The sequence below is a fragment of the Carassius carassius genome, chromosome 15 (genome assembly GCF_963082965.1).
Source record: "Carassius carassius chromosome 15, fCarCar2.1, whole genome shotgun sequence".
In the NCBI taxonomy this organism is placed as follows: Eukaryota; Metazoa; Chordata; class Actinopteri; order Cypriniformes; family Cyprinidae; genus Carassius; species Carassius carassius.
In genome coordinates this window covers 3,818,200-3,843,555 of record NC_081769.1, presented here as the reverse complement: position 1 = coordinate 3,843,555, position 25,356 = coordinate 3,818,200, and the positions used below count along the sequence as shown (strand labels likewise).

The 25,356-nt window shown below is 37.9% G+C and overlaps 2 protein-coding genes across 3 annotated transcripts in view; both read left to right on the top strand.

Annotated features, from left to right (window-relative positions):
• The first annotated feature begins 3,422 nt into the window (after positions 1-3,422).
• On the top strand, positions 3,423-20,491 carry LOC132158025 (keratin-associated protein 10-7-like). Its single transcript, XM_059567269.1, has 9 exons — positions 3,423-3,476; positions 4,787-4,850; positions 5,916-6,146; positions 11,455-11,486; positions 11,744-11,839; positions 11,957-12,116; positions 12,214-12,281; positions 12,370-12,474; positions 19,318-20,491. The coding sequence occupies exons 1-9, from the start codon at positions 3,468-3,470 to the stop codon at positions 19,567-19,569; spliced, it is 1,017 nt and encodes a 338-aa protein (XP_059423252.1). The 5' UTR covers positions 3,423-3,467; the 3' UTR covers positions 19,570-20,491.
• Positions 20,492-22,940: 2,449 nt separating this feature from the next.
• inpp5b (inositol polyphosphate-5-phosphatase B) overlaps positions 22,941-25,356 on the top strand; it is a 39,747-nt gene continuing 37,331 nt past the window's right edge. For both annotated transcript variants that reach the window (XM_059567271.1, XM_059567270.1), the window contains exons 1-2: positions 22,941-23,703; positions 23,786-23,888. In XM_059567271.1, the coding sequence (XP_059423254.1) occupies positions 23,634-23,703; positions 23,786-23,888 (173 nt within the window). In that variant the 5' untranslated portion in view covers positions 22,941-23,633. The remainder of the gene's footprint in view (positions 23,704-23,785; positions 23,889-25,356) is intronic.

The following is a 25,356-nucleotide window of genomic DNA, read 5'->3' as shown; positions in this document are numbered from 1 at the left end:
GCAGTTTTTTAAAAAAAAAGATTCAGCTGGGAGAACATCTAGTGATTAATTAAGTTAATTGATATCAGGTCTGTAACATGATTAGCTATAAAAGCTTTGTCTTAGAGAAGCAGAGTCTCTCAGAAGTAAAGATGGGCAGAGGCTCTCCAATCTGTGAAAGACTGCGTAAAAAAATTGTGGAAAACTTTAAAAACAATGTTCCTCAACGTTAAATTGCAAAGGCTTCGCAAATCTCATCATCTACAGTGCATAACATCATCAAAAGATTCAGAGAAACTGGAGAAATCTCTGTGCGTAAGGGACAAGGCCGGAGACCTTTATTGGATGCCCGTGGTCTTCGGGCTCTCAGACAACACTGCATCACTCATCGGCATGATTGTGTCAATGACATTACTAAATGGGCCCAGGAATACTTTCAGAAACCACTGTCGGTAAACACAATCCGCCGTGCCATCAGCAGATGCCAACTAAAGCTCTATCATGCAAAAAGGAAGCCATATGTGAACATGGTCCAGAAGCGCCGTCGTGTCCTGTGGGCTAAGGCTCATTTAAAATGGACTATTTCAAAGTGGAATAGTGTTTTATGGTCAGACGAGTCCAAATTTGACATTCTTGTTGGAAATCACGGACGCCGTGTCCTCCGGGCTAAAGAGGAGGGAGACCTTCCAGCATGTTTTCAGCGTTCAGTTCAAAAGCCAGCATCTCTGATGGTATGGGGGTGCATAAGTGCATACGGTATGGGCAGCTTGCATGTTTTGGAAGGCTCTGTGAATGCTGAAAGGTATATAAAGGTTTTAGAGCAACATATGCTTCCCTCCAAACAACGTCTATTTCAGGGAAGGCCTTGTTTATTTCAGCAGGACAATGCAAAACCACATACTGCAGCTATAACAACAGCATGGCTTCGTCGTAGAAGAGTCCGGGTGCTAACCTGGCCTGCCTGCAGTCCAGATCTTTCACCTATAGAGAACATTTGGCGCATCATTAAACGAAAAATACGTCAAAGACGACCACGAACTCTTCAGCAGCTGAAAATCTATATAAGGCAAGAATGGGACCAAATTCCAACAGCAAAACTCCAGCAACTCATAGCCTCGATGCCCAGACGTCTTCAAACTGTTTTGAAAAGAAAAGGAGATGCTACACCATGGTAAACATGCCCCGTCCCAACTATTTTGAGACCTGTAGCAGAAATCAAAATTGAAATGAGCTCATTTTGTGCATAAAATTGTAAAATTTCTCAGTTTAAACATTTGCTATGTTATCTATGTTCTATTGTGAATAAAATATTGGCTCATGTGATTTGAAAGTCTTTTAGTTTTCATTTTATTAAAATTTAAAAAATGTCCCAACTTTTCCGGAATTCGGGTTGTACAATACAGATTGTGTCAAAGCAGCTTTACAGTATTAAACAGGAAAATAGTGTGCCGATAATGCAGAAGGACAGTAAGAAAAACTGTGCAGCTAACATTCAGATTTGTCTTGACAAAGTTTCAGTTTTTATTTGTTTTGATTTTGTAGTTTAATAGTGGAACACCAGTTTTGCATATAGACCATGCCAATCAGTAAAATTTGTTTTAACTTGAATATATTGCTTTCATAGACCTTGAATCATACAGGACATCTAGTGCTAAAACTTGACTCTCTTTCCGTTCACCATCAGTTGTGCTTTCAAAGAAACATTTAGTCAGTGTTACTGAACCTGACCTGCATTTCATTTTCAGCATAAGTACTTGCAAAGTTAACTCTCTCTATTTCCAATCATCCATACCCATAAAACACTGTACAGTGTAGCATGGGTTAAAAAAAAAATAATAAGTTTAGAAGAGTGTATAAACTCTGAAAGATTATAGTATTAGGAAGTCCCAGACATCCATGTTTGTCATCTGAGCACCCAAAATCCTTCAGAGTGGCAGAGCTGGTGCTCTGCATTTTTGTGATACACACCACTACAATGGGGTAATTGTTGAGGGAAAGTCTTGATTTCACCGGCTGAAATCACCTTCAAAGTCCATCTTACCGCAGTGTGACATGCCACAGTTTCTGCTTCTCTCAACTTGCCCTAAATAGGATCTCCAGACCTTTTCAAGCATGCAGTGAGTTTCTGTTCATTCTGTCAATTCTGTTTCCATACTTGTGTTCATGATGTTGGATTGTGGTGCCTGTAATCAAAAAAGTATTATTTAATTCCAGGGAACTATGGCTGTATCAGTTGATAAAAAATAACTGTGATTTGACTATGTAATATAAATAAATTTTATTTGAACTGTTTTTGTATTCTGCTTGCACTGTTATAGCAATAGATGTTCTTTCAACCAACTTCCTGCATTCTGTGATGCATTTTAAATTATTAAATAAAGGAGTCTGCATGCGAGTCGTTTTTAATGTCAACACTCTTTTTTAAATTAAATGTTAGTTTTATTTTATATTATTTATTTACATATCTTTTATTATTATTATTATTACATTTTTGGTTTGACACTTTTTTTTTTTTTAATTTTTTGCCAAACATTTTAAATTCTCGTAAACATGAGCCAATATTTTATTCACAATAGAACATAGATAACGTAGCAAATGTTTAAACTGAGAAATTTTACACTTTTATCCACTTAATTAGCTCATGTAAAATTTAATGCCTGCTACAGGTCTCAAAAAAGTTGGCACGGGGGCAACAAATGGCTAAAAAAGCAAGCAGTTTTAAAAAAAAAGATTCAGCTGGGAGAACATCTTGTGATTAATTAAGTTAATTGATATCAGGTCTGTAACATGATTAGCTATAAAAGCTTTGTCTTAGAGAAGCAGAGTCTCTCAGAAGTAAAGATGGGCAGAGGCTCTCCAATCTGTGAAAGACTGCGTAAAAAAATTGTGGAAAACTTTAAAAACAATGTTCCTCAACGTCAAATTGCAAAGGCTTTGCAAATCTCATCATCTACAGTGCATAACATCATCAAAAGATTCAGAGAAACTGGAGAAATCTCTGTGCGTAAGGGACAAGGCCGGAGACCTTTATTGGATGCCCGTGGTCTTCGGGCTCTCAGACGACACTGCATCACTCATCGGCATGGTTGTGTCAATGACATTACTAAATGGGCCCAGGAATACTTTCAGAAACCACTGTCGGTAAACACAATCCGTCGTGCCATCAGCAGATTTTTTTTTTTTTTAATTTTTTGCCAAACATTTTAACTTCTCGTAAACATAGCTCATAATATCAATAGAGAGTTGAATGCATCATTTCAATAAGACATACCCCTTCATTCTAGTTTAAGCACACAATCAGCAGACCAATCCCATCAGAGTTCTCACTAATTAGGAAAACTTCCCTCTGATGTCACCACACTGAAGGAACAAATAGCAACAGAGGGGGAGAGAGAAAGAGAGAGAGGAAGGGATAGAGGATCATATAGACACTCTTAACTTCATCCACAGCTGTTAAAACTCCAGTCCAATCTGTGCTTTCTCACTGCATGGCGAAGGTAAGCAATATTTCCCAATATGCCATATTAAGATGTTGCAACTGTATAAATAAACTTTTGGGTCCAGCTGTGGGCTATAGGAGTAACTGGACAGATTTTCGCATGAGATGCTGTTGCGTAGAGAGGGTCGTGTTTTCAAACAGGTGATGCCTTGAGTCTAGAAAAGACCCGAGATGCTGCATATGGCAGATGCTAAATATTGCATGTGTGTATTTATTGGACAAACACTGTTATTAAAGTCTTTTGTGATTTATTGCTTCATGAATGAGAATGGGAATAAGAACTATGTATTATTTCTTATATATCATTTATAAAAAGTATCTTTACAAATATTATAAAGGTTATTGAGTAATGCCCAGTGGATACTTTCTAAACAAATAACAATATCAAATCATTAGTAAATGCAGCACATCATCATCAGTATATATATATATATATATATATATATATATATATATATATATATATATATATATATATATATATATATATATATATAATGTTTATTTGTAGAAAAAATGATTGCAATTATTTGTGAAATTTACTAGTAATTTCTCAGTGAAAATTGTAAATGCTTCACACTTCTGGCTTCTTTTCGGTGCATCTAAGAAAAAACTATGTTTTCATACAAGACATGGTTTCCATGGTAGTTTCCTGATGGTGTTGATCACCGCCTCATGAGGAAAGGGGTAACAAGCTGTGCTTTGCACTTACGCCCGTGGGATTCGCAGAGAACAAACAAGTTGTTAATTGTGTGTGGGCAAGTAGCCTCATAGCAAGGGAACTTTTGTAACTATGAACCGGTGTGTCTGCCAGAGAAATTTAAATGAAGATTCGATTTCTGTGATGTAACATTAATGCAACGTTGATAGCCACACAGAGATGCCGCCTGTCTCAAATTCAAATATATGCGGCGGTGGAAACTGAATCAATGTGGCTCTGTTTCAGCCACACAATTGACATCTATTAGAAGAAATCGTCTCTGATGACATGCTCCACTGCAGATCAAAGCAGAATATCATGCTCAGAGGTCACGAGGGGTTAGGCATGTTCCGCAATACCAATTATGACAGGTCAGGTTTGCATAGCTCTCGGTGAAACTTTGTCTCCAACGTCATGGATGCAAACCACCATTAGAGAATAATTCACAGGCAAAGGGATTTTTCTGATACTGATACATGTCTTGCTTTATGTTGCTTGTAAAATCAGCAATCAAGCTCACCATTAACATTAATGAATGTCATTCATTAATAAAAACATTAATAATGTCAATATCCTTGCTGTTTTTCATCATTATTTCATGCTTTCAGATGGCGTTGGGAGAAATATGTTGCACTATCGATATAAGCAAGACTCGGAGGTCTTCGAAAACAGGTTTGTCATTGTACCTTTTCATGAAATGGTATTTAATTCAATATTTGGTAACATCTTAATAAACTGGTTTTATTCAAGGCAGAATGTACAGTATTTAACATCACCAAACCACGTTGACTTAATTAATTAGTTATGGAAAAATAACACGATTAAAATATTTTAATGCAGATAATGCACTTCATATCTGTACATCATCTTACATTATACGTTGTTGACTATTGACAAATACCTGTGACAGATTTAGAATTTTGTTTAAGAAAGAAAAAAATAAATAAAAAAAAATAATAAAAAATTAAATGGATAGTTCCCCCCCAAAGAAATCCTTTACTCACATCCTTACATCCTTTACTCACTCTCATGTTGTTTCAGACCTTTCTTTTGTGGAAAACAAAATAAAGTAATTAGAAGACTGCTGGTACAAAGCTGGTTTAGTTACCAGTGACTTTTATTGCATGAACAAAAATACTGAGATGTATCTTAAATTATCTTCTTTTATGTGTCATAGTTTGTGTTAGGCCGTTGTAGCATTAATCTTTATGAGTAGCCTAATAAATTTTATATTGAATCAAATAAAATATTCATTTATAATACTACAATTTGTAATGTCTACTTTATACTGTCTCATTTAACACAAAATAGCTTTAAATAATCTTTTCTGGGTATTTTCACAGTCAAATTTTATTTTGTGATTAATAAGATTAATCGAACTATCAAGTAATTAATTCAATTAAAATTGGACAGACAGACCTAATATACAGTATATATTAATTTATACCACCAAATATTTACGAGTATAAATAGCTCTTTATGGTAACAATTGCAGATTACAACCTTTAACAGTGTGAAGCAGAGGGAATTCTGTGTAAATTGCATGTAAAAAATTATTTGCATGTAAAGAAATGAATTACAATTTTAATTTGAAATTCTTTCTGCTCGTTTTTTTTTTTGTGTGCATGTTTTTCCATGCATTTCTCAACTGGCCAAGTTACATTTAACCAGGTGCAAATACAGTAAATGCCCTAGTTGTCACAGACTTTTGCTGTCCTTTATCTGTCTTTCCAACAGGCATCCTGTTTTTTCTTTTATTGCAAATGAGTCTGCTCTCTAAAGTATGGACAACATCTACAACGTCAGAACCTGTTAGCCAGAGTTCGACAACTCAATCTATGGTTTCAGTAAGCATGTCCTCCTCCATTTCAACTAATCAGATGGCCACATCAGGCTCTACAGTGACAGGAGCTTCATCCACCTTAATACAGATCACTGCCTCTAACAATGCTACTGTCGCCTCTACAGGTATTAAAAAAGATGAAAAAATATATTTATTCTTTTTGTATGCCTATCTATATATATATATATTGTTTTCTTGTTTGTTTGTTTTTTGAGTGGTTGTGATGTCTATTGCCGCGTTTCCATTGAAATTACCCGGAACATTTGAACCAGGAACTTTTTTCCCCAGTAATTTTCCCCCCTGACCTGTTGCTTTCTGTGTTTCCACCGCGGTGTAAAGTACTGGGAAGATTAGACTGGTGACGTAGGTCTGCGCGCTTTTCTCAATACGCTGATTTTGGACGTGCATTCTCGGGAGTTCAGACTTTGTGCATTCGACTCGGGAGTGTGATGTCCGCGATGACACAAATCCGGTAAATCTGCAAACAGCAGCATACTTGATAACTTCAGTCAGCTGACCATGGCTACTGCAATTTTCCTCACTGAATATATATTTACCACAAAACCAAATAGGATATCAAATAACACTGCCTCCTTTTGTTTTCATTTAAACATAATAACAGCTACAGAAATGTACTTAGTTCAGGGATATGTGTGTATGTACAGCCACTACAATGAAACAAAATATTATATAAATTTGCCTTTTTATTTTAATTTTAACATATAGATAAATTGAATACAGACCAAAGATAACCTGTTAGATTTACCCAAAATGAATGATATTGTATGTTTAACCACTAAAGAGACATCAGAGCCAGCGGCACATATCAGAAGGTCTAGCCGAGGTGAGGCTGCTTCTCGGCGGATACATGAGGATTGAGCTCTCGCTGATCGCTTGGAGCTCACTGTCTCCGAGATCGGCGAAACACATTTTTAAATAGGCTCTGTCTTTATAAATAAACCACAGATTTGAGTTTTAAACAACTACATTCTCACCTGAAGTACTTTCTAAATTACATTTCATGACACAATAACAGTAATATTTTGAAAATGATCTGAATAAATGGTGGTTGAAATCAACCAATGCTGCGTGAACTCAACCAATCAGGATGTTTAGCGCCCGAGTCCCGCCCCCGAAAGTTCCGGAACTTTGAAAAAGAACCATCTTGCCAGAAGGGACTTTCTGAGGGGCATTTTTCACCCGGAACTTTATTTAGTTCCTGGTTCCTGCGGTGGAAACACACCAAGTACCAGGCCAAAGTTCCTAGTTCCTGGGTAAAGTTCCTGCGGTGGAAACGCGGCATAATATGAAGTTCCCATTTACATTTATTCATTTAGCTGACGCTTTTATCCAAAGCGACTTACAATTGCTATATATATGTCAGAGGTCGCACGCCTCTGGAGCAACTAGGGGTTAAGTGTCTTGCTCAGGGACACATTGGTGTCTCACAGTGGATTCGAACCTAGGTCTCTCACACCAAAGGCATGTGTCTTATCCACTGCGCCAACACCACCCCATTTACATGTATTTAATCATAACAATAATAGAAAATTACAAGAATAGAATAGAACAGAACAAGAATAGAAAATAATAGAACAGATCGTTATTGTTACTGATTCAAAACCAACAAAAGATGTTTCGCAACAATGGAGGATTGGCAGAATAGAAATCGAATAGACATATAACGAAGAAAGAGATATTATAAACAATAAAGAACAGTAAGTTATTATACACCAGTTTTTGCAAATAAAAATGTTACTGATTAACCATATATATTTACATTTAATCATTTAGCAGACTCTTTTTTTCAAAGCGACTTACAAATGAGAACAATAGAAGCAGTCAGAACAACAAGAGAACAACAACAGTATACAAGTGCTATGACAAGTCTCAGTTAGTCTAGTATAGAACGCATAGCCAGGGTTTTTTTGTTTGTTTGTTTGTTTTGGTTAGTGCTTGTAGTATTCAAAGCATATAGAAAACTGTTAATCTCAAATTCAAATGAGTTGCACGACTTATTCAATATTGCACATGATGTCCAGTTTAGTTATTCTGTATTAAAAAGAGACATGTCTTGGCATGTAAACTATTAATCTAACATTCAACAGAGATGAACAGTTCATATTCAACAACGCACATGATGTTCAGTATGCACTGTGAGGATGTGACTGCTGGGTGTTAGTGAATGAAGTGTGGTATACTCTGGTGACACCACCTCTAAACGGGCGAAAAAATGGTCAGCTCCTCTGCTAGCGACGGGCAGTGTTGGGGAGTAACTAGTTACATGTAACGGCGTTACGTAATTTAATTACAAAATTATTGTAACTGTAATTAGTTACAGTTACTAAGAAAAAATGAGTAATTAAATTACAGTTACTTATGAAATTTTTTACGATTACAAAGGGGATTACATTTGAATATTTACCCACATCCACATACAGATTTAACTGATTTCTTTCCCAAATTGCACTGACTATTCTGAGACATGAGACGGGATGCGGAAACACAGTTTGGTTCGTAGAATCCAGTCATAAAAACGAAATGCCTAACGCGGACGGAATATGCCACACTTTGGATGACTAAATCAAAAGTAGGTCAGTACACTTGAATCAAAACATGACATCGACTAGTGTCTGTGAATATAAAGCCCCAAAAATGCAATATAGTGTCTGTGGAAATCAGAGAACCGGGACAATTCCCGGTGGCCTGGCAGCCGATTTTGCCCCACTATTTATTATCATTATTGTATAATTGCCTGCCGAATGTACTAAAGCGATCATTTGCGAATCCGCCATTTGATAATTAAATCTCTAACAAGTCATGAAGTGTTAGTTGTGACTCGCGCGCTCTCCGCGCCTCCGCCAAACGGTTTGGATCAGAGTAATCAATGCGAGAGAGAGAGAGAGAGAGAGAGAGAGAGAGAGAGAGAGAGAGAGAGAGAGAGAGAACAGTAGACTACGCTACGACAGACAACAACACAACCCTTACGAAAATTAACATTTTAATATTTAACTATAAATCCAGAGAAAATGGTTACTATTGTTTAACTGTGATAACCAAAAATGTAAAATTATTTTACAAATGTATTCATTTAAAAATAAATACAAATCCATTTGCAAAAAACAAAACAAAACAAGGTTATTTTACTTTTATATAGGCTAATAAAAGCATGGTCAATTTTTGTAAGGGAAAAACATGACTCGTGTACAGTATTAGGATTTTTCTATAAAGATATTGTAGTATTGTGGAGTATTGTATTGTAAAGTATAGTTTTGTTCAATCTTGAGTATTAAAGTCATGAGAGAGATGGATAACAGGGCAAAATAAAGAGACTGAAGAGAAAAATGGAAGTGAAGGTGCAGTTCAGGAGAGAACTTTTAATTATTTTGCATGTCCCCAAATTAAAGATTTAAACCTTTTTTTATGTTAGGTCCATACAAAAAAATAGCTTTGTCCATGAATTTGTTTCTATGAGTTTGAATTTTCCAGTCTGAATTTTTTTCCCAGTCCGCCCCTCCTGTAAATTAATGGCAAAGACATGGTTTCATTTACTACACATAGGCCTACTGAAGCTCGCAGTGTTTTCAACCTCTGCCGCCTCAATATAGGAGTACGCGAGCACATAAACATAATTTCTAGAACTGCTCTGTGTCACTTCATGTGCATTTTACTTATTTTGAGAAAACTATCATCATATACAGAGACAGCAGTTTCAAAAAAACACCAATGTTTCAGGAGTTTATTACACAGAATACGTCACATGCTTATTAGATAACTGTATTTAAGTTGATGTATATGCTTTTATTTATTATTCTTTAATTTTCACAAATTTAGAAAAGTAATCAAAATGTACTCAAAAGTAATTAGTTACATTACTTTAATAAAGTAATTGAAAAAGTTACACTACTATTACATTTTAAACAGGGTAACTTGTAATCTGTAACCTATTACATTTCCAAAGTAACCTTCCCAACACTGGCGACGGGTCACCACCATCAGATAAGAGGTTGCTGGGTTTGTAGCTGGTAATATGCTGGATCCCCTTCCACACCTGCCTATAGTTGTTGTTCTGGAAACAACCTTCAATCTTCCCACTGTGTGCAGCCTTAGCTACTTTGATTCCTCTCTTCAGGTTAGCTCTGGCCACATTATACAACTCCTCATCACCAGCCCGGAATGCAGCGTTCCTCTCCCTGAGCAGGCACTGCACTTCTTTGGTCATCCAAGGTTTCTTGTTAGGATCAAACCAGAGGCATTTATCCACTGTAACAGAGTCCATGCAGTACCAAATGTAGTCCAGGACAGCTGTTGTATACAGCTCCAAATCCATGTTCTGACAGTTCTAAATGTGGTAGGAACACTCTCTCTTAGAGGGTATAAGATGAAGTTAAGAGCAGGGACATGTGGTCTGACTGGCCCAGATGTGGTAGTTGCTTAGCCCTGAAGCCCAGCTTAATGTTGGTGTAGGCCTTATCCAATGTGTTTGCTAATATTTTTTAGTAGCACATTTAATGTGCTGATGGAATTTAGGGAGCACTACCTTTAAATCTGCATGATTAAAGTCCCCTGCAACAATATGAAAAGCCTCAGGATACATACTCTGCTGGCTGCTAAAGTTATCATGTAAGTGTCCAAGAGCTGAGCTAGCATTAGTATCAAGTGGTATATACACAGCAGTTATGAAACAACAGTTAATTCCAGAGGAAGATATATTGGCCTGCATGTAACAGTCATAAACTCCCAGTCCAGGGAGCAGTGACTGTTTACATTCTTGGTAATAGTACACCAGTTGTTGTACACCGGTGTCTGATCCTGTCATAGCAATGCACTGTGTGGCCTTGCTAGCTCTGCCTAGCTCGATAGCTGCATCTGGAATAGATGAATGAAGCCAGGTGAAGAGCAGACATTGTTCGACACCCTATAGTTTCAGTTCAACCATCTTGTTAGCAAGGGATCTTGCATTGGTAAGGAAAATATTTGGAAGCGGTGGTTTTTGTGCCCACTTCCATAGCCTCATTAGCAAGCCGAGTCTGCAACTTCGCTTTTGCCTCCTCTCCCTCCACCACCTTCATCGACTCCCCATGGGGAGATGGAGAGCCCGGGAGCCTAGCGATATCCACCAGGATATCGTGAGTGCTGAGAAACTCAGCTGTAATAGCTTGCTCGCTAAGTGATACTATTTCCAGAATATTGTGTCGACTATAAAAGTTATTCACTCAGCATGAAAATGTCAGGACAGATAACACTAAAAACAGAAACAACTTAATAGAGCACCGAAAAAGAGAGCACTTAGCTGCTTTACCTGTGCGTGCCTCCATCTCATACTGAGAAAGAAAATACCTATAAATGTTCACAGTTTTAATTTGACAATAACTGAATTTTATTTATTTATTTTGTATTATTTATTATTGTCCTGATTGTCTATTTTTACAGCAAATACATCTTCATCAGAAAATTACACGGCGGTAAGTGATGGGCAAGTACACAAAAAAATTAGTGTAGGATTTATTTCGAAACAATTTTCACTCAGACATTGCTAGTAAATTTCACAGTTAACTGCAAAGAAATGGCAAGTAACACATTGAATTATATATGAAATTCTGAATATATAAATTCCTCCAAAACCTACAACAAAAAGCTTTAATTTATAAATAAGTATGTCTTTTATAGTGTAATATATGTGTAACAAGTATTGAACTGCAACTGCTTTTTTCCCCAAAAGCTATCCTGTCCATCATTTGCTTGCACAAAAGATTGTTATGACCAGTTCATGAATACGATGGCGAAGCTCTGCCAATCCAGTGAATATTTCTGTAAGGTCAGTCTGCCGTGCTGCGCTTTCAGATGGGAACCTCCAGTGGAAAGTAATCCATGCAAATCATGTACTGATGCAGGCTTGATTTAAAGAGTTACATCTTGCTCTGTTATGCTTCAGATAATGAAAGGGGATGAAGGTTACTCTGTCAGCTGCAGTGCCTCATGTGGCATGCCCTGTGAGAATGGGACTCTTAGTAATTGCTCTGTCAACTGTTGCAACACAACCAACTGCCTCAACAACACTCTGCTTGCCATGTTCAGTTCACTCAATACCACAGGTAACCTCCAACTCTTTCTCATATTATCTCTAACATATGTGAGTGGTAATTTTTGAATATTGACCCTTTTATTACATTATTATCTTTTCATTTGTAGCTACAACAAAACCAACTACTGCAACCGCAACCACAAATATCCCAGTTCCAACCATCCCAGCAACTAATGTAAGAACACACAAAGCTATTTGTCACTTTAGGACAAAAATGAACATTTTCTGCCTCCTTCTGACCTTTTTTTTCTTACTCCCAAAAGGGCAAGAAGTGTCAAAATTTCAAGTGTGAAGGAACAGCGTGTTACAAAACCACTAGTGTCAACAGTAATGTCGCGACGTGTCCAGTTGGTCTGGACTACTGCATGGTAAAGTAAAAAAAATAAAAATAATAATAATATTTATTTGATAATTTAAATCATCTTTTTAATTTGTGCATTTTTTTATAAGTGCATTTTTCAAACATTAAAATGTTGTTGTTTTTTTGTTTAATGGGGGCTCGTCCGGGATAATGTCACTGGGGTCTTATGCATATACAATAAAAAAAAGAAAGGTTAGAAATTTTCACAAACAAATATTAAATTTCACAAATAATTACAAAGAAATAGAAAATAACAGAATTAAAGGTGAAAAAAATCTTAAAAACACTCCAATTATCTTTGTTTTACAACTTACTATATATATACTGTACTTACGACTTTTACACAAATAAATAACAGAGTAGGGATGGAATAAAACACTAATATAAGAAGGGGAAAATAATTAAGTAATGTACTAAATACAGAATATAAGTATACAAAAAATAGTTGTTTAAATTAATGTACAAATATGTTATTAAGGTGCAGATATGTTATTTACAAAGTGTGCAGTTTACAATTGTACACATTTTGTATTTTGTGTATAAATATGTCAGTTGTGATGGGTGGTGTATGAGTATTAAAGTTTAATTGTTCAGGATGAATATAGCCTATGGAGAAAAAAACTGTTCTTGTGCCTGGCTGTTCTGGTGGTTGGTGCTCTGTAGTGCTGACCAGAAGGCAACAGTTCAAGGAGAGAGTGGGCTGGGTGTTAGGGGTTCAAGTTCCTTTTCATTACTCTGAAGATGTAAAGATTTTGGAGGCTGGGCAGAGGGGCACTGTTAATCCTCTCAGCAGTCCTGACAGCAAATCTCTTGATGTCTGAATTGTTATCTGCAGCCACTGTGCTGTCCATGATGGTGAGTGGAGTGAGTGCAGGGGGGTTTCTCCTGAAATCCATGATCATCTCCACCGTTTTGAGCGTGTTGAGCTCCAGGTTGTTGTGACTGCACCAGACAGCCAGCTCTTTAACCTCCTGTCTGTAAGCAGACTCGTCTCTGTCCTTGATGAGGCCACTGACTGTAGTGTCATCCACAAACTTTAAGAGTTTGACAGAGGGGTCCTTTGAAGTGCAGTCATTTGTGTAGAGGGAGAAGAGCAGTTGGGAGAGAATGCAGCCCTGAGGGACGCCAGTGCTGATGGTGATAGGCCTGGATGTGAGTTTGCCCAGCCTCACTAGCTGCTGCCCATCTGTCAGAAAGCTGGTGATCCACTGACAGATGGAGGTGGGAACAGAGAGCTGTGTCAGTTTGTCTGAAAGAAGGTCAGGGATGATGGTATTGAAGGCCGAACTGAAGTCCTAAAATAGGATCCTTGCATAATTCCCAGGTCTGTCGAGGTGTTGCCGAATGTAATGCATTCCCATGTTGACTGCATCGTCCATAGACCTGTTTGCTCTGTAGGCAAACTAAAGAGGATCCAGCAAGGGTTCTGTGATGTTCTTCAGGTAGTCCAGGACCAGTCACTCAAACGACTTCATGTCAACAGACGTAAGAGCGACAGGTCTGTAATCATTAAGTCCAGTGATTTTGGGCTTTTTGGGGACCAGAATGATGGTGGAGCATTTGAAGCAGCAGGGAACTTCACACAGCTCCAGAGATCTGTTAAAGATCTGTGTGAAGATGGGGGCCAGCTGGTCAGTGCAGACTTTTAAACAGGTATCTGGGCCTGAAGCTTTCTTAGATTTCTACTTCCTGAAGACCCGGTTCACATCCTCTACACAGACCTTAAGCACAGTTTGAATGGTGGGGGGGGGGGGTTCCAGGGGGGTAGGTGGATGTGCAAAGTGCAGATCAGAGGGGATGGGGACTGGTAGAATGGTCTTTTCGAATCGACAGTAAAACACATTCAGATCGTTGGCCAGTTGTTGAATCTCCACAGACTGTGGGGGTGGTGTCTGGTACAAGGTGATGTTCTTGAGACCAGTCCATACTGACGCCTGTTTTCTCAGCTTTACAGAGTAGTTCTTTTTAGCCACTCTGATCTCTTTTGTTAGTCTGTTCCTGGCCTGATAATTCATGATTTTATCCCCAATTCTGCAAACATTCTCTTTGGCATGACAAAGCTGTTTAGGTTTCCAAGTAAACCATGGTTTACCATTATTGAATGACAAGAATGTACTTTTTAGGGATGTATGTATCCTCACAGAATCTGATATATGAAGTTACAGTCTCTGTGAGCTCGTCCAGATCAGCAGCTTCAAACACATTCCAATCAGTGAGGTTAAAACATGCTTGTAAATCCCACTCTGCTTCATTAGTCCACCTTAAAACAGGTTTAGCTGATTTCAGTTTCTGCCTGTAGGCTGGTATAAGATGTACCAAACAGTGATAAGAGAGCCCCAAAGCTGCTCGTGGGACAGAGTGATATGCATCCTTTATTGTGGTGTAACAGTAATCCAGTTTATTACTGTAAGAGGGGCTGTTAACCATAGGAGGAAACTTCCGTCTCTTGAGAATGGGTCCGTCAAAATAATGCAGACATACACATAAACTGGAACTTTACTGTCTTTTATTTGACAGCGCTCAGGATTGAATTTTAACTCGCAGCTCGCATTACAGGCTTTTCTACCTTGACACACTCCCCGCGAATGCCCTGTTTCACTTGACAACCAGTTCGCATGTTCTCGCGCCAATTCACTGCGCATGTCATCGCGCCAACCTGTCCATCATGTCACATACATAAACCAATCAGATTATCCTACTTGTATAACAATTTACACATAATATAAATAATCAAAATAAATCTCACATTTTCCCCCCTTAGCAAAATAAATGTCCTCATTTCAAATATACCAAAAACAAATAAATCTCACATTTTGAAATGTCAGAGTTAACATAAGAGATATAACATGCCATAACACAATGTCAACCAGTGTTCAACCATTGTACAAAAATGTTATCTCCTTTACAAAATGAGGGAATGCTATGACAAGCGGAGATGTCAGAGCATCTTTTAGTTGCTGAAAGGCTACTGAACACTCATCGGTCCACTCAAAATGCACATCCTTGTGGGTTAGTCTGTGTAAAGACTGAGCCTTAAAGGCATAGTCTCGCACGAAACGCCTATAATAGCTACACAAGCCCAAAAATGCTCGCACCTCAGTAGCTGATTTTGGAGTTGGCCAATCTCTTACTTTCTCACTATGAGCTGGATCAAGAGACAGCCCATCCTTTGAGACAACATGACCCATGTTCGTTACAGATGCCTCGCAAAAATGACACTTCGCAGGGTTAAGCTTGAGACCTGCTTCCCTGAACCTGGTCAAAATGTCTGTGAGGTTTTTCATGTGATCCTCAAAATCTTTACCCATACAAATGATGTCATCCAAATAAATGACACACTTTGTCCAATGCAGTCCTCTAAGGACTAACTCCATTAGCCTTTGAAACGTGGGCGGACTATTTTTCAGGCCCATAGGCATCACTTTGAAATGATACAAGCCATCCCCTGTGGTAAAGGCCGTCTTTTTCCTGTCATTTGGATCTAATTCTACCTGCCAATAAACCGAAGACATGTCCATGGTAGAAAAATACTGAGACCCTGACAAAGCATCAAGACTATCGTCTATTCGAGGTAGCGGGTGTGCATCAGTAATGGTTACAGAATTCAATTTGCTATAGTCAAAGCAAAATCTGTCGGTATTGTCTTTCTTTCTCGCCATTACTACAGGACTTGACCAAGGACTATCACTATCCTCTAGTATATCTTGTGCTTTGAGTTTTTCTACCTGAGAGTGAATTTCTGCCTTGAGAGCAGGAGAAGTCCTGTAGGCTCGCTGGGAAATTGGAGTATCATCTATGGTCCTGATTTTGTGGGTAACCAAGCTGGTTCTACCGTAGTCCTGATCATGCTGACTGAAAATCAGAAAAAGAGAATAGCAAATCTGTCAGATTCTTATGCTGTGTCACAGATAGCTCAGTATTAGAGAGATCTGGCAGTACATGTGTCTTGGGCATTGAGACTTTATTTGACACAAACACATTTTGAGCATTTACATTGTTCACATTTTTCTCAATGATCACAAAACCATCCTGATCGCTCTCAGAAATTAAATGGAAAGTACCAATTGGAGTACCACAGTACAGAGAAATGTCATCTGCAGAGGGATTGACCACCTTCACATAAACTGAACCCTTATCTGCTTTTGTCACAGTCCATGCAAACCCGATCTTGGAATCTTCGTGATGGTAAGGCTCAAACACACCTGTGTAGCCATTTGGCTGCAAACCTGTGTAGGGTGATGCAAGTTTTGCAGTGATTACAGCCTCTGACAGAGCAGGAACCATCGTAGTGGTACACACAGTCACATCAACAAGTTTAAGGGAATGCTTACTCTATACCCATAAAGGATATGGAGTCCTCACCTAGCTGAAAAGACATGTTCTGCATGTTAATCACAATTTTGTGCATAGACAAAAAGTCCCAACCAAGTACAAGTGCTTTTGAGCAATTTCTGATCACTTGAAATGAATGTGACACTGTACGCTTTCCCAAAGTGACATTCGCTGACAATGTACCCACTGAATCTAAAATGTCAACAGAAATGGATGTTAGAGGTATAAACTGTTTCACCAAGGGTCTTTGACGCAAGGCAGGAGTAGACATTCTGAAATCTTCACTGATAAGCGAAACATCAGCACCAGTATCAATAAATGCATGGACTACTCTGTCTTTGATAACAAGTGCCACATCTTGTGTCACGGCCTGACGAGAGTCTGAAGTCACATAATGTTCAACAACATTACCAATGGGCCTGGTGTTAGTAGCAGTTGGCAATTGGCACTCCTTGTCAACTACTTATAGTTTCCCTGGCACTGATGAACACGTGAAGGAGACTGGAAACGCACATGAGCAGGACTTGGAGACCGATGACTCCGCCACTTTAAGTAGCCATCTGATGACCAGTCGCCTCGACCATTGTCTGAACCAGAAACACGATTCAGAGAATCCCGAGCTGTAAGGCGCTACCCACATTCAGGTGACATCCTAGGACTTTGATCACGATAGCCCTCATATCTGTGTGCTTTGTAATAGTCCCTGTTGCCACTCGTATCTCTATATGATGGTCTACTTCGCTCATAAAAAGAATCACAGTCAGTATATGAATGTCCATCATACCTGCGACGTTCAGATGTGCGCCCACGTGAATCGTCTGGGGTAAATCGGCCAGCATACCTCTGTCTGTTAACCTCTAGCTGAAGTTGATCCACTCTCTCTGTCAAACTTTCCAAGGTCCGTTGAAGTTTCATGAAGTCCCCTGATGTAGCTGAGTGAACTGCAGGAAGTGCTGTAGACATCGTGGAGCAGGGAGAGGTAAGTACAGTCTGTGGAAGAACGTTGAGGGTAGATCCAGGAAAAACTCCTGCTGCCGAAGAAGTCCACTGTTGCGGGTGAGACGGCAGCAGTACCTTGCTGGCTTGGTGTGCCTGTTCAATCTGTAAAGCCAACTCAAGAGCAACATCCAGTGTATCTACACCTTGTTCATGAATGCGAAGCTGCAGATAAGGTTCAATTCCAGCAACAAACCGTCTGAATTTTTCTCCATTATTTGTATTAGCCTCATATTTGGGAAAAGCTTCATCCACCAAATGGCTAATTTCTGCTGCGAAAACTTGGAGAGCCTTGCCAGGCAGACGTGTGCGTGCATTCACATAACTTTGAAATGTGGAGAGATTTTTTTGTCTCTCCACATTTTTTTTTTTTTTTCCAAAAACAGCTTTCATATTTTTCTTTCACTTGTTTATAATCTTTCTTAATGTCACTAGGCAAACTGTCCCAGTAGTTAAAAGCAGTACCACCAAGACAAGTTGGCAAAAACTTGCCAACTTGCTAACCTGGCGTTATATAAATCAGCGCTAGCCTCCACAGTCACTTCAAAGCGCCTGCACCGGTGGAGAAAATCTTCTTTCCCGTCGCCCAAAAAGATAGGCGGAAAATGTCCATTAAAGCGCTGCACTGCATGTGAACTGCTAGCACCAGGTAAATCGCTTGCTGAGTCTGCTTCACTCGTTATAGTTCCCAGTTCAGAAGTCTCAGTATCCCACGATAATAAAATGTCCCAAAAAGTCCATTGAATTAAACAATGATTACCCTATTAAGTTTGCATCGTCCTGTTTCTTTAAAGTTTAAACTTCCGTCTCTTGAGAATGGGTCCGTCGAAATAATGCAGGCATACACATAAACTGGAACTTTACTGTCTTTTATTTGACAGAGCTCAGGATTTGAATTTTAACTCGCAGCTCACATTACAGGCTTTTCTACCTTGACACACTCCCCGCGAATGCTCCGTTTCACTTGACAACCAGTTCGCATGTTCTCGCGCCAATTCACTACGCATGTTATCGCGCCAACCTGTCCATCACGTCACATACATAAACCAATCAGATTATCCTACTTGTATAACAATTTACACATAATATAAATAATCAAAATAAATCTGACATTACTGTCTCTGGTGGGACATGTAATATGCTGCTTGTATTTTGGCAGTTCACAGGAGAGATTTGTTAAAATATCAAACGATGAATAAAATAGAGTTTGGGTACCTTTGCTCCATGTCAGTACTTTGTTCGGCCAGCTGTTGCATCGCCGTGCTCACGCACGCGTCGAGAGGAATGTACACATTCACAAAAGTGAAAGAGGAAAACTCCCGTGGCAAGTGGAAAGTTTATGAAGAATGCCTCTTAATTTATTACAGCATAGCTTTTACAATATTGTTATATCTGAACACCAACTTTCGTTGATGTAGAAACCCAATCCACCACCTCTCGCTCTGAACAGCTGGTAGCCCGGCAGATGCACTATATTATAAATAAATATTAAATGAAATCAAATCATTGTCTCATTTTCTAGCTACAAAAGACAACATCTGGCACCACAGAGAGCTGGCAGGCGGGTTGCAGTACAGATTGCAGAAAGATGACAGTTTGTTCAAGCACCAGTACTGTCTGTTACTTGGAGTGCTGCAATGCCACTACCACCACCTCATGCCTCAAACTGACAGGTGAAGTGAACATGCCCAGCTCCGCCACCAGGGATCCACACTGTCCCGCACTGCTCATTACCTGTTTGCTGCTCTTCTGGATAGTCAAAGTCTTAAATTGAGCATAACAAAGTCACATTTAATATGCAATTCATTCTGTTAGGAGAGTGTATGCGTGTTTTAAACCTGATTGTACTTCTTTTACTGTCACTTTTACATTCTTTGTGATGTAAGCAAATTAAGGAGAGTGTGTGGGAGTGTGTCTATAAGATCAGCATGAGAAGCAGAATGTGTGTATATATGTATAGATGCCAAATAAGCTTTACCATTGGCATCTGTAGAGAGCTACATCAAGTGGGAACATGTTGGATTCTTATATCACAGAGTTAGACAGAAACGATCCACAGAGGAATATATTAACAATGCAATGACAAATATGAGGTTTACTTCCTTTCATGAGTTGTGAATGTTTGATTAATTCTTGCTCTTTTTTGCCATTAATCTACACTGTAAGAAAAAAGAAATATGTAGAAAATGGACTCTGTCCACTGTCTTTTCCGTTAAGATTGAGGACACTTCCTTCAACTCTAAAACATTGTGCAACTTGTAAAACATCTGTGAAAATTCAGTACATATTAACATGGTACTGGGCTGTATTTTCATGGAATTTTCTTACAGTTTACGCATGTCTGAATTTTGATTACAGTCAATCTTGGTTATCTGAAGCTTCTTTTCTTACTCATATTTTGTGTGGTATACACTGTACACAGGTGTTGTGCTTTCTAAAAAAGCAATGTCCTATTCTATATTACTCAAAATATTCCAAAGAATATTATTAGAATGCTCAGATAATCCTTTTTCTGATACTAATTATATGAAATATAAAATGGGTTGTCCAATCAGGCAGATTTCACCCAGTCTGAGTGCAAAAATAATAGTTATGTACAAACCTGCTAACATCAAACAAATGGAGTATGCACTTTTTACATCTAAATAGAAATTAGACAATGTGAAATATCTGTGACCCTGGCTGTGAAAACCCAGCTAAAGGTGTTTACACAGAACACAGAAAAGGGTTACATTTATAAAGCATTTATAATATTGGTCATATGGATGCCTGTACTCATAAATATAAAGCTTTATTTTTTACAAAAAACAATGTGTTTATTAAAATATAAGTGTACAGATCTAAGAGTATATGGGCTATGCTAATTTTCTTGAATAACATTTGAATTCATAAATTCTGTCAGCGTAACATTTCTGATAAATGTCATGATTAGGATTTTGACAGCTCGGGTGATAAAGGTTGCAGTGATGTTTATTGCTCTGTACTGCTTTAATCTGACTGCAAGAAATAGATCTTGATTGCTTTTGAAATTAATAAATAAATACTTTATCTTCTCAGCACCCAGTCTAGCATTTATTTGTACATTTCCTTGTTCTTTACATTCTCCTAAAATGCATACCATTTCTTGAACTACTGTATTAGATCAACAACCAGTCTGTTTTATCTCGTGTTTCAGTCACATAAATTAACTGATTAAACATGATGCAGGTTTGGGGATTTAGTATACAGACAAATGAAAGACTGTGAGGAGGTACTGTATAATCAGATGTGGGTAAAAGAACACTAAAATACAACTATTACTATACTATTCATTTTTGTTTTTGCAGTATTCAGTATGTTTAGTATATGCAAATTTTAAATGGAATACCTGGGAAAATGTAGGCTATATGGACAGAACTATTGGGTCACAGGCAGCTCTTAATCACTGAATGCAGGTGTTTCAATCAGACCCATTGACACAGGTGTATAAAATCAAGCACCCAGACATGCAGTCTGCATTAACAAACATTAGTAAGGGGAAATATTCTTTCTTAAGAGCTCAATGAATTGAAGAGTCACACTGGGATAGGATGGCACCTTTGCAATTTCATCTCTGCTACTTATTCTGCATCAACTGTAAGTGGTAAGCAGCTGCATGCAAGACTCTCACACCAAGCATCAGATGGAGTGCTGTAAAGCAGCCACCACTGGACTCTGGAGCAGTGGAAACCTCTTAATGCTTCAGCAGACCAAGGCATTTTGGATATGCTATGATTCCAACTTTGTAGGAATAGTTTACAGAAGGCACTTTTCTATTCCAGCATGACTGTGCCCCAGTGCACAAAGCAAGGTCCATAAAGTTTTGATGTGTAAAAACCACACAGAGCTCTGACCTCAAACCCATCAAACATCTTTGAAATGAACTGAAACCGATCTTTTCATACAACATCCGTATCTATAAAAGAAATTCCACAGAAACCGTTCAAAATGTTGTGGAAAGGCTTACCATAAAAGTGAAAGCTGTTCCAGCTACAAAGAGGGGATCAACTCCATTCGTGTATATGTATTTACAGTGCAATGTCAATAAAGTCACTGTTGGTATAATGGTCAGGTGTTTCAATACTTCTGTTAACACATACGTTTACTTCACTATCTAAATGGGGACATTCCATAGCCGTATTCTGTATTTTCTATCACCCTACACCTAAACCTACCCCTTACAGGAAACTTTATGCATTTTTACAATAAAAAAAGCTAAATAAAACTTTGTTAACTTGTATACCTTAATTTGTATATCAGTATATATATATATATATATATATATATATATATATATATATATATATATATATATATATATAATATATATAAAAAATTCTATTTTTTTCTGTAGTGTGTCAGTAGGAAATATCAGTTTACAATTCCAAATATTCATTTTGCCATTAATTGTAATAATCCAGTGAGATTACTGTCTGACATCAGCCAGTGCTCCACGCAGAGATCTGATCTCATCATCATCAGTCTGTCTGGAATGACATGAAGAAACAACAAACTGAGACAAAGTAGAAACAAACTCCAGCAGAACACACACACACACACATAGTACACTAGCAATAACAAAACTGGTGTAGTATTTAGAAACTAGTACATTTGTATTCAATACCAAACACAGCCTATGTAGTGTGCATGCAGTGTTATTTCCTATAAAATTTAGTACTTTAATTTACACTTATTTCATTTAATTGAAATAAATGTTAACATTGTCATGTTTTTAATTATTATTATTATTATTATTATTATTATCATTATTACTTTTCAAGACTTTCATCTAATATTTATATTTATTTTATTTCATATTTATTTCAATTACCGATATATATATATATATATATATATATATATATATATATATATATATATATATATATATATATATATATATATATATATATATATATATATATATATATATATATAATATTACTAGTGTGATGTAGACTACTCAGAAATTACACTAGTATTCCATACGAAACATCCTATCCGTAAAGAAATGTTCCATACTACGAAAAGTATGTATGTTAGTAAGGCAGACCATGCTGTTCAAAGCATTCCAAATGCAAACGAGAGCGCCAACTAGTGCATGTGCGCGAGGGAGTAAGTTAGTGGGTGGGATCGAGTCCAGTCTGCCAAGAGTCTCTGCAGTCTCTGTCTGACGCCACTTCTTGGCCAGAAGAAAAGTAATACGTCTAAAGAAGAGAAAATCAGAAGTGGCTCTGTTAGCGTGGCTGATGAGACTCTTTATAACCGATTACAGACGCTATGATATAACTTTGATTTAAACGCTGAGCATGAAGTCTTGAATCTGCTGCGTGGCATTATCGGACGGGAAGTCACTGCCCTCGCGGAGGAAACCACTTCACACCGTTATCTGGCACACTTTGAACCTCTCGTCTGTTGATGTGAAAAGATCGTAAATGTCACCTCTTGCGTGTGAAATTTCCGGCGCAGACTCGCTGTGAATAATGGATCAGTCCGTGGCGATTCAAGAGACTTTGGCCAAAGGAGAAAACTGCAGCATAGTATCCTCTCAGCGCTCATCTGAAACCGTGACTGCATTGCAAACGTTTATTTCTGTTCAAAGTAAAGCCGTGATTCTGAAACCGACTGCATGTTTTCTTACATATGAACTTAAGATTGTTGCGAAACTTTGCACTTTCTAAACCTAGCCTAGCCTACTATATGTATGCCTATAAGAAATGTATTTAGATTATAGTGAATGTCACGTAGTTAATATTCTATACAATTCTGTTTACAGTGTATCTTACTAAACACAGTTTTTTTTCTATTGTTTTATCGAGCATGCCCAGTTTTAATGGGAAAAGGAAATTCCAGTGCGTCAATCCTGACGTGTCCACTAGATGTCGCCAGTGTACGCTGCTATAAATGGCTCTTATAAATTGATATCAGTCATCTAATATCTCGATCGATAGAAATGTCATGAATTGTTTTAGTTATCCTTAGCAGCCCAACACATGCCGTGGAGTGTATTTCACTGCTGAATGATGTGAGAGAGAGCAAACTGATCGGACTGGTGCAGCAGAACAACGAACATGCGTGAGTTTATGGACTTAAAAAAAATAATTAAATTAGTTTAAATCAAAAGCGTCAATATACATTACTTCATAAACTACAATTATAAATGTGTAGGGTTTAGTCAATGTAGTTGAGACTAACATCTCAATCTGAATAAATCATTTAGTAGGTACCTGGCTGATGAACAAACATTCTTCCATTAACGATAATAGAATGTTCGTTTGATGTTATACTTCTTTAATAATGATCTCAAATCGTTAGCACAAAAACATTATTTTTACATTGTTCACTGAACTTTTTTAAAATGTTAATCTAAATCTAAAACTCACTAATTACATTTACATTTAATCATTTAGCACACACAAAAGAGCAATGATAAAGATGGAATAGATGTGTGTTAAGTCAATTCTTAAAGATGGCTAAGGCTGCTTGGATTAAGTTGGACAGATCCTTCCATCAGGAGGGAACATTTTATGTAAAAGTCTGTTAAAGTGATTTTGTGCCTCTGGGATGGCATAATAAAGCGATGTTCACTTTCAGAACACAAGCTTCTAGAGGCACATAAGTCTGAAGTAATGCATTTAGGTAAAGGCAGTGGTGGTTTTGTAGGCAAAAATGAATGCCTTGAATTTTATGCAAGCAGCTATTGGTAGCCAGTGCAAAATGACAAAGAGAGGTGTGACATGGATTCTGTTTGACTCATTAAAAAATAATCTTGCTGCCGCATTCTGGATTAATTTGAATTAATTGTAAAGGTTTAATAAAACTGTCTGAAATACCTGCCAAGAGAGCATTTCAATAGTAAAGCCTGGACAGAACAAGAACTTGAACAAGGAGTTGTGAAGCATGTTCTGAAAGAAAAGGGCCTGATCTTCTTGATGTTGAATAAAGCAAATCTGCAGTGCAGTTTTAGCAATGTGGTCTGAGTAAAAATCAGATGATCATAAATCATAACTCCAAGGTTTCTGGCTGTTTTTAAAGGAGTTATGAATGATGTGCCTAACTGGATGGTGAAATTGTGATGAAACAATGGGTTTGCTAGAATCACAAGAAGTTCTGTCTTGGCAAGGTTGAGTTGAAGGTGATGGTCCTTCATCCAGCAATAAATGTCTGTTAGAGAGGCTGAGATGTGAGGAGCTATCGTTAGATCATTAGGATGGAATGAGAGATAGAGTTGAGCGTCATCAGCACTGCAGTGATATGAAAAGCCATGTTTCTGAATGACAGAACCTAGTTATGCCATGTAGACAGAGAAGAGAAGTGGTCCAAGGACAGAGCCCTGAGGCATCCCAGTAGTTAGATGTTGCGACTTGGACACCTCACCTCACCTCTCCAAGATACCTTGAAGGACCTATCTGAAAGGCTAAGACTCAGACCACTGGAGTACGGTTCCTGAGATTCCCTTTGTCAGTAGGGTTGACAGGAGGATATGGTGGTTAACCCTGTCAAAACCAGCAGACAGATCCTGCAAGATTTGGAAGCCTCCCTT